Genomic DNA, 10,656 nt, shown 5'->3' on the forward strand with positions numbered 1-10,656 from the left:
TCATTTTTTTAACGGATCAACAAACATTTATGGACCTAGATCATATAATCATTTCTCTTATTGTGGAATTATTTTCTCAATAAAAAAATCTTAATTGAATTGGTCTACCCATGACCCATGTCAATGATTCTGGACCGTCTAATAATTTATTGTGATCACGGTACTCCAGTCCCATATTTTTTAAAATAAAATAATATAATATAAAAAAGAAAGAAAATTTGATTGTTGGAGGTGATGGACAATCTGTTATTGGTAACGACAACACATTGTAGCTTGGGTTTCTCAGCCTCCAAATACAAAGAAGGGAGTGAGTGAGTTTTGCAATTAAACTCATTCCACCAAATCCTCTTCACACTTTCAACCGATGCTCGTTCTCTTTCTCTCTCATCTACAACGACCGGCGATTATCGGCAACGACACTGGTAAGATTCTCTATTTTCTCTCTCTCTCTTTCTTTTTCTGGTTCTGTGGATTTGTGAAGGGCGATTATCGGCACTTTCTTTTCTAGTTCTGTGCATTTACCTACTGGTTGCTAATTAACAGAATATTCGATTCTCTATATGGTCTTCGAATATTTTACTTGCTCGAATTTTTCTGTATGGTACCACATCTCTTTGTTATATATATATATATATGTGTACACACACGTTAGGTGACACCGTGACAAGGTATATCCATTCTCTCTCTCTCTCTCGTTTTGCATGAATCGATCCTTTTTTTTTTTTTTTTTTTTTTCATCTCCCTAAGTCCACTCCAATCTCACAACAGCAGCAAGCATACCCCTTTTCCTCATAATTTTTTGCATTTTCACATTCAATCCTACGAAAATTAAGGATCCCTTCTAGTGGGTTGAGGTAGTAATTAACTTTTTCGATCTCTAAATTATGCTCATACTTAAAAGTGCCAAATTAAGGGTTTTTTATTTTATTTTTTTTTATATGAAGATACATACCACCATTATTGATGTTATTTGAAGTTGGCTCAGCTAGAATTTCAGTTAAGGCTCAAAGCACTTGCCATCAGAATGTACAAACACATGGAAATCAAGAGCAGGCTTTAACAAAACAAAAGTTAATGATTTTTTCTATTAATTTGCACAGGTCTGCTGTAGCAATGATCAATTAATCACTGCGACTAAAGTTGATTTCTCATCCTTGATTGGCTCCTAAAAAAACACACACAAAAACACACAGAAAGCTCCAGTGAAAACTCGAGCCATTAGATCATTCGACCAAACTGCTTGATTTTAGATTTTTTTTTATTTATTTATTTTATTATTATTATTTTTATTATATTTATTGTATGATCAGCAATGCTTAGTTATTATTGTTTCTGTTTGATTCTCCATCCGTGTTAAGTTAATTGTGATCTTCGTTCACATGCTAGCAGGACACTCTTCTTAGGATCTCGTGAGGTTATTTGCCTTGAACTTGAATCAAATCATTGCATATTGAGGTAAATATATTTTCTTTAAACAAAGCAAATTATTACTATTATTTTTTTGAAGTCTAGTTTTTTTGTTGATTATGGTTCTTGTTATTTAGATTTCAAGAGATTTCATTATGTCTACAAGAAAATTTGAATCTGGGCATGAAAAAGAGAGAGAGAGAGAGAGAGAGAGAGAAGAAGAAGAAGAATTGATTCAATCCGAAAAAGGAGATATTCATAAGTCTTTTAGGAGCAATACACAAACAAAGAGTTTAGTTGAAGATTTAGTGAATGAAGAACATATGAATGCGAATGCAAATGAAAAAAATCTCAATGAACATGAAGATTTAATGAATGAAGATCGTAGTAATGAGAATCAAAATGAAGAAAATGTGAATGAACATGAAGATTTGGTAAATGAAGAACATATGAATGAGAATGATAATGTTCCTTTGAACATTAATGATCCAGGAAATTGGAAAAACATTGAAAAAAAATTGACAGATTTTGTTGTTGAAAGTCCTCCAAGATATGCTAAACTTGAAGATTTTCCTAAGGATTCAAAAAATAGACATTTTTCTTCTGCATATTACATTCGACACTTGTCAAACGGTGAAAAACATGATAGGAGATGTCTTCTATTCAAGTTCTTTGGACAAAGTCTATTGCTTTTGTTGTAAGTTGTTTAAATATGACGAACAACAAACTCATTTGGCAAATAAAGGAGTTAATGACCGGAAAATCTTAGCGACAAGCTTAAAAGTCAAAATGCAAAGCGATCACATTTACTTTGATATAAAGTTGAATTTTGATTTTTGTGACCAAGTTGTGTGAAATATTTTCTTTTAATTTTTTGATGTAAACTGGATCGTGCTCTTTTTAAAGCACCAAGACTAGGTTTTCTTTTGTGTGTTTTCAACATTAATGTATTTTAAGTTCTTGTCATCTCATATTAATGAAAATTCCTCATTCTTATAAATTTTTTGTGCCTGTGAAAATTTCGCACTCTTTAATTGATAAATTTATTGTTATTAGTTACCTACCTGTCTTATGCACACTGCATAGGTGCACAATTATTTATTGGTGGTGATAGATTTATAGTTATTAGTTAGTTGTCTTATGTAAGCTGCACAGACACTCAATTATTTCTTGGTGGTGATAAAAATTTATAGTTATTAGTTAATTGTCTTAAGCACACTGCACATGTGCACAATTATTTATTGGTGGTGATAGATTTATAGTTATTAGTTAGTTGTCTTATGCACATTGTACAGACGAACAAGTATTTGTTGGTGGTGATAAATTTATAGTTATTAGTTAGTTGTCTTATGTACAATGAAAAGGCGCACAACTATATTAGCTATAGAATTTGAAAACATCGTGTGAAAATTCTGTGCACTTATAATTTTTTTTGCGCGTGTGAAAGTTAAGGGCCTCACATTTGAAATTTCGCCTAGGGCCTCTCAAAACATTTGGAATCTTAGGGCCGGCCCTGTTATACGCACAAATGTAAAGCCCCTGAGAATGCCCATCTACCGTTTAATTAAACGCCTCAGCCAGACAATTGTTTTTACAATTTAGCCAAATGCCCGAAAAATAGGAAAAAAAAGAAAGAAAAAGAGTGCTTTATTCGTACCTTTTTAAAATTATTTGAGGACCTTTGTACCAGTTCACTCAAGACATGATCCTTGTTTATTTCTGAATGACACGTCATTTAACAGTATAAAATATTTTTTAATATTACCATCAAACCCATAAAATTATTATACTCATAATTAGTTTCCCAATTGCAGCTATTATCAATAAACTATTAATTATAGAGTAAGTGGAAATGGAGCTGAAGCTTTACACTGAATTGCCGCACTAAATTGTATTCAACTTTTGAGGTCGTGTTGTTATATTCTTATATTGACATTCGCATCACTGATTCAATCAATTTGCGTTCCTATTTCAGATATATCTTCTAAGTTGGAGCATGGTTTCTAATTGATACTTCTTTATGTTCATTACAAAGTCGATGGCAATGCCTATAAGGAAGTTAGTGTCATGTGTCATCCTTGATTTGGATGGTACACTTCTTAATACAGGTGGGTTTGTGGTCTTTTCATATTTTTTATTGTGAATGCTTATTCGTATTTTTCATGCATATAATTGTTACTGCAAAGATTATTGCTGTTACCGACCTAGATTTTGATGTTCTATGAGTGTATTTCTCTTGATCGGGAAGCAGAAATGTAATGTTACTTGCCCTATGTAGTTACTCATGATTGACTAGTCTACCAAGGTTTTCTCTCCTTATCATAAAGATGACTATTTCCCAATTCATATAAGTCTTCTTCCATATATGGAGTTACTTTTATGAAAGATTTCGATCTATGTATTTGAGCTGCATGTTCAACATATAAATGACCCGTGCTTCTTATAATTCCATTTGGGTTCAACCATTCCTCGGTATTCAATTCTTTCATCAGATCAAACAGCTATCTGATATCTTGCCCGCTTTGTTTTTGGTGCTTGTCCTTATCCGGCCATAACTTCATTTCAATTTATTGACAGATGGCATTGTGAGTGATGTTTTAAGAGTTTATTTGAGTAAGTTTGGGAAGCAATGGGATGGGAGAAGAGCTCATAGAATTGTAGGGAAGACACCTTTGGAAGCTGCAGCTGCAATTGTGGAAGATTATGGGCTTCCCTTGTCAACAGATGAATTAAGTACAGAAATCACCACAATGCTCTCTGATCAGTAATTGACCTTCACTTTTTATGTATTTCATTATCTATATCGGTCAAATGTTTCTAACTAAAAGATGCGTATAACTCAATTTTTCGAAGGAAATCTCTACTCACCTTTACAAAGAGATGCACATAGACAGTTAATTATGCAACATTCCCCCAGAATAAGCAGTCATGAGGATGCAGTTTTCTGAATGGGCATGATTTTTTACTTTTTATAATACAAGTTCACTTGTTTATTCCAAAATCATATCACTATTGATTGCTAGAACTTAGGAGATTTCCACGTGTACCAAAGCCAATAACCAACTTCTATCACATCCTATCTACAATAGAGGAATTGGGATTTGGGCAAGTGTCTAATCTGAACTGGAAAAATTGCTTCCAATCATGGTGGATGCAAAGAGAGCCCTAGGAGGTGAGAGAAAATAATCAGAATGCTTAATCTTATTTTTTCAATGGTTTATTTGAGATGGAGATTCCCAAGACAAACTAGTAAAAGGTTTTGTATTTTTGAATAGAACTGACATATTTTAGGTGCAACCAGAATAGTCATTTAGCGTTCACATCCATTCTAACTGTGGTTTAGTACCACTTTCATTCTAACACATAAATGGTCGCTTCAATCTTTAGTACCACTGTGTTCTCTCATGGTTAGTGTTCTCTATATTATGTTACTGTGCTTTTTGTGCTACATTTTTCTGCTGAAGCTTCTCTATGGGGAGCTTGAATAGAAGTTAAAGTAGACCGTACAGGTGTTGCTAGCATTTTTCATGTTTCTTAAAGCTAAATATATTACATGTGTGTCTGTGTGTATAATTTGTATTGCTGTTCGTATTTAGACTCCCAGATTTTGAATTTATGGTTTATAACTTGTGTTGCATTTTTCTAAATGTTGTTATAAAATTAACATCATAGATGGTGCAATATTAAAGCCCTTCCAGGTGCGAACCGGTTAATTAAACATCTAAAGGGCCACGGAGTGCCTATGGCATTGGCTTCAAACTCTCCAAGGGTAAATATTGAAGCCAAAATATCTTGTCATCCAGGTTAGTTTGGAATCCTTAAATTATGTTCTTCGTGTCCTCGTAAGTAAATGGCAGAATGGCATGCATCAAGCATATTGTGATTTGTGTTTCACTTTTAGGCTGGAAAGAATCCTTCTCTGTCATTATTGGTGGTGACGAAGTTAAAGCCGGAAAGCCATCTCCTGAAATGTGAGATGCAACACATCAAGTTTGATCTGAACTTCTTTATTGATGGGTTTTGTTTGAAAATGATCTGAATTGAGGTTGTTATTAAATTCTAACCTAGTGAGTTTTACTGTTAAAGATTTCTTGAAGCAGCTAAAAGGCTAAACCTTGAGCCTTCCAACTGCCTCATCGTTGAAGATTCACTGTAAGTGACTTGAATTCATTATGGCACTGAATCTCTTTAATTTAAGCATCCTGGCCAAAGCTAGTATCCCAATGTTGAATGATCTGTTTTTTAACCATTTCTGTCTTACGAAGTTAAGTAAAGAGAACCTTAATTAACTTGTGTGGAAGAAATAAGTGAGAAGTAGCTGATGATGTGAAAACCTTAGATGCTGCCATTTTATTATGCTTCTATTTGACTATGAACTATTTTTTCAAAATTACATGGATGCTTAATCAAGATATCTTGAGACATTCTAGCTTTGGGAAAGCACGATTCTTGTGAGAATATTTAGATCTTTTGGTTTTTTTTTTTTTTTTTTTTTTGGGTAGTTAATATATTTCTCTTAGTGAACACGAAGGACAACTATCTTAGGTATCCTTTACATATATAGAGTTTGGTTTATTGCTGCTGAAAAATTCATATACTAATGAGTTGTTTATGGTGGCTATTTTAATTTTAAATATCATTTTTATTTGTTGTAGCTGTAAGATATTTGTTTGTTGTCCCATTCAATAATAAACGTCCAATCTCAAATTGTATAATCCAAAACTTTTACAGAGACTGAGAGATGTGAATCAGCTTGTAAGAGAATCTAATGTTTCAATTTGATACTTAACTGATATTTATGCTTAAAATAGGTTGTTTTAGTTTCAATAATCAATATGTTAGTGTGAATTTTGCTAAAATGGTTGTATGTTTCACCTTTATTCTTAGTAAAACCAAAGATCTTTGAACATCTTGTTTATCTGAATACAATAGGGTACTCTTTTAATTATTCTTGCGTGAATATTGATTGGTCATCGGAATGCATACAATTGCCATTGAGCTATTACTATTTAGAATAATGTCAATGCAGTCTTATATTACACACCTATAAATATGAATTCCGAAGTACATTTTTTTGTCACATTCAATACATGTTCTCAGAAACCCCAGCCTTTTAAGCCACGGTAATTATGTGTACAAATTTTGAAGTCCTGATAATTCTTAAATCCTACAGTGCTTGCCACCAAGGTCTGTAGCTAGGTAGCACCGACACGAACACGGGTATGATACGACATGGACATTGCGATACGTCAAGTCTCAAAAAAAATAGGACACGGACACGGACACGGACACGGACACGGCAAGGATACAACAATAAAATAATAATATAATTTATTATATATAAAAATATTATTCATAAACCATTTAAATTTGACCCACTTAATATTTCATATTATAAAATATATATATACAATGGCCCATCATATAGCCCATGTGCCCAAATTTCTTTCAAGTACAAATCTTATATCCAAAAGGGTTACGGTTAGCCTCATGACCAAACAAGTGGTCACAGAAGATAAGATTGCAATACAGATTGTAGTGCAAATCTTATCACCGCCCTCTATTTTCATTTCATTTTCCGGGGGTGTCTCTCTGTCTTCTGTCTTTTGTCTTCTTTCATCTCTTCAACTTCTTTCATCTTTTTTTGTTTATATTCTCCTCTGCCCAAACTTTCAGATCGGACAAAGCTGGTATAGAAGAACATGATACTGGCAAATAGATCTGTAAATTTATTTGTATTGTATCAATTTATACTTTATTTCATTTATGAACTTTTTTCTGTCTATTATATAGAGCTGAATATATATACACATCCATGTAGATATAATGATATATTGATATATCATCCTCTCCTCTTCTTTCTTTTCTTTTTTTCAAAAAAAAATCTAAAAGATTTGGTCGCCGTGTCCTATCCCGTGTCGCTGGCGTGTCTCCGGCGTATCTTCTGCCAGTTTTAAAAAATTAAAAACAGGATACGGTTACAAGGTGTCAGACGCGTGTTCGGCCCTCCGACACACGTGTCTGTGTCCGACACGGGTACGTTACACGCCCAGTGCGTGTCTGCGCTTTATAGGTCTGTAGCTTACTTGGTATTTCCTCATTTTTCAAAGTCGAAGGTCAAGGGTTCAAGTTTCCATAGTGACAAAGTGGGTGTGTGATATTCAACTAGGAAAAAGAAGAAGAAGAAATCCAACAGTGCTTGATATAGTAGACATTGTTTAACCTCTCATTTCAATATTTTTTTGATAAGTATTAAACCTTTCATTTCAATAATGGCAGCTTGTGGTTTTCTCTGATCTCAGAGTGAATGAGCTGTTTAGGATAAATATTAATTTGAGAATCCCTTACCTAGGATTTTGGGTGGTTTTTTTACATTTTATCAGAACTTAGTTATTTAGTTAAAATTTGTATTCTCCCTTAAAGACAGATCAAACTAAAATTTTCAAGTTCAACTTAACAATACCATAAATCTCAAAAAGTTGTGTTGGTTACATTTAAGCAAATTCATGGGGTTAACAATCCAAATTCAGCATCTATACAAGTTGTGAGACAAAACATTTATGCACTGCATATATATATATATATATGCAGTCAAGGGTCTAAGGGAGCGCTCATTTGAGGCAAGTCTGCTGTTTCCCTAATGTTATTATTCAAAGTTTTAGGGACTAGTGGACAATTAAGGAGTAAATATAGTTATGACTAGCTGTTCGTGTTTGTACAAAAACAAGATGAGAGTAGAAAATGGTCCCAAAATTTAATTCCACTTAACATGAGAGTAACTAAAGCTCTAATTATTTGTTATTCTCTTACGGTTCTAGTTCTATATACTCTGAATTTAGAAAATGTTTCAACAATTTTCCATAGGACAAAGCCAAGTTGCCTCTATAAGTTTTAAGGTCATGCAACTCCATTGTGTATAAAACCTTAACCGTACCCTCAATTGGGTGAAATTTACAGTTGCAATAACCCAGCAATGATGCCTCCCTTATTTTTACCTCATGCATGTTTTACCAACTTCTTAATGCTATTGGCTTGAACTCTGGATTAAATTGAGAGAAACCCTTAAGTAGGATTCTGGATTACTTCTACTAAGCTTCATATCTTTTTAGGTAATTGTTGCATTTACTACTAGTAACTGTTGCATTTTCTTTTGAAGTTCTGCTTTTTTGACAATTCGATCAAGTCTTTATTTTTTTTGACCTATCAGACATGGAACTGGTATGATGTTTTTTTGTATTTGATACAAAGAGAACACTGTTTCAATTCTTTAAAGTTGGGAAATTTTGTGCTTTGGCAGACCAGGTGTTATGGCTGGCAAGGCTGCTGGAATTGAAGTGGTTGCTGTTCCTTCTCTCCCAAAACAGTCCCATCTTTACACTTCAGCTGATGAAGTGATCAATTCTCTTCTTGATTTGCGCCCTGAAATGTGGGGCCTACCTCCGTTTGAAGATTGTACACCTCTATCACTGTGAACAATATTTTATTTTGGTGGTTGTATCAGAAATTTCATCGAAATTATTGCTTTATAATTGCAGGGATAGAGGGTACTTTACCAATAGAACCTTGGTACATTGGCGGTCCTGTTATAAAAGGATTTGGTCGTGGCTCAAAGGTTCTTGGAATCCCTACAGGTGACAAATTACTTAGTTTCCTTTGTTTTAACAAGCTGGAATTCTGATGAATAGATCATTGGCCTTTTCATGCTATTGGCATAAAAATTACGATGCTTTTTCAGCCATGGCATGCCTAAGTCAATATCTGCATGTTTAATTTGTTAAACTATTAGTTTAGCTCATAGGTTGTGGTTTTGTTGTTTGTGATGCGACCTTGGGATCTTAACTTTGGCTGGTCGGATCTGGCAGAATTTGAGTTCTGCCCATCTTTCATTTTCTTGTTCTTAGTTTCATTCATCCTGTTCTAACTGGATTACTATTTTCCTTTCAGCTAATTTATCCGCAGAAGGCTATGCAGAATTCCTTTCGGAACACCCATCCGGGGTGTATTTTGGTTGGTGTCAATTATCTACACGAGGTGTTTACAAAATGGTCATGAGTATTGGTTGGAATCCATATTTCAACAACACCGAGAAGACCATAGTGAGTGCGGTGTGGAATTATTTGGTAACTTTGCGAGTCAATTTTATATTTTGATTCTTAAATGTTGTCGTCTATAATTTCAGGAACCGTGGTTGCTGCATGACTTTGATGAGGATTTTTATGGCGAGGAATTGCGTCTTGCTATTGTTGGCTACATTCGGGCTGAGGTACGATTAACCATTGACTAGTATTGTTATCAAATTATCTTGGTCTTTCTTATGAAATTCGGCTTGGAATGTTATAGGCAAATTTCCCATCCCTTGAAAGCCTGATAGAGAAGATTCACGAGGACGGGAAAATTTCAGAAAGAGCCCTTGAACTTCCGTTGTACTCGAAGTACAGGGATGACCCATACCTGAAAAGCTCTTTGCATGGAGATAAAAATCATTCACAACCTGTATAATCCATTTTCATTAAGAAAATGATAGTGACAGTAATATTCTTCCAGCTTTTCGGTATCTAATGTAAGTTCCGAAACTCAGGCTGGGTGTGAACAAACTTGGAAGGTGTGAACAATCTTGTATGTTGAGTTATATTCTCAAAATAATTGAGGACAACAATTGTCGTCAATTTTATTTATTATCAATACAAGCCAAGGAACATAGTTTGTTCATCTTGATGAATCTCTGGTGATTTTTTGGGATCAAGTCATTGCATTAATTTGTTCTCTACATTTGACTGAGCAATTAAGATACTTCCATGCTGAGGATGAAATGTGCCATTTGTTTTCTGATACATGTTGATTTATGTTCTTTTCTTTGTAATCGTAGTAATTAATGTAAGGTTTAGAATTTTGTTCCAAAATCAGTTATTAAAGTCACTCAAGGAGGATCTGGTTTCTACCATTCCAATTATTTTACGAGCAATGATACATCCTTCGAATTCAGAAACACTACTAAAGAAACCTTATTGTTAATGGATAATTCTGTATATGTCCATCTCAGCTACTGAAGGTTTTTTTTTTTATTTTTTATTTTTTTGTGTTTCCTGCCAAATGATAAATTTGCATATTTGAAGATTAAAACAAATCTACTAGGGAAGCAAAGAGACCTTTTTGCAAAATCTGAATGGATAAATTCTATAGATATCCAGGCGTTTCATTTGAATTGGTTGATCAAAAGGGCAAGTCTTAACCTAAGTCACATGGAGCGGG

The 10,656-nt window shown here is 33.9% G+C and overlaps 1 protein-coding gene across 3 annotated transcripts; it reads left to right on the forward strand.

Moving 5' to 3' along the window:
• The first annotated feature begins 215 nt into the window (after positions 1 to 215).
• Positions 216 to 10,116, forward strand: LOC132306357 (bifunctional riboflavin kinase/FMN phosphatase). Of its 3 annotated transcripts, none has more exons than XM_059803733.1 (12): positions 216 to 422; positions 1,387 to 1,455; positions 3,383 to 3,515; positions 3,985 to 4,171; positions 5,080 to 5,210; positions 5,309 to 5,378; positions 5,494 to 5,559; positions 8,705 to 8,859; positions 8,943 to 9,038; positions 9,352 to 9,503; positions 9,587 to 9,670; positions 9,748 to 10,116. In XM_059803733.1, exons 3-12 carry the CDS (start codon positions 3,428 to 3,430, stop codon positions 9,904 to 9,906), a joined length of 1,188 nt encoding a protein of 395 aa, XP_059659716.1. In that variant the 5' UTR covers positions 216 to 422; positions 1,387 to 1,455; positions 3,383 to 3,427; the 3' UTR covers positions 9,907 to 10,116. The 3 variants fall into 3 exon arrangements, with proteins under 3 accessions (XP_059659716.1, XP_059659708.1, XP_059659724.1); XM_059803725.1 differs by having other exon boundaries at positions 1,390 to 1,455; XM_059803741.1 differs by lacking the exon at positions 3,985 to 4,171 and having other exon boundaries at positions 217 to 422; positions 1,390 to 1,455; positions 5,097 to 5,210.
• The last annotated feature ends 540 nt before the right edge of the window (positions 10,117 to 10,656 follow it).

Source organism: Cornus florida, unplaced genomic scaffold, assembly GCF_030987335.1.
Source record: "Cornus florida cultivar Cherokee Brave unplaced genomic scaffold, ASM3098733v1 CherokeeBrave_3.0.0_Hap2_Chr01, whole genome shotgun sequence".
Classification (NCBI taxonomy): Eukaryota; Viridiplantae; Streptophyta; class Magnoliopsida; order Cornales; family Cornaceae; genus Cornus; species Cornus florida.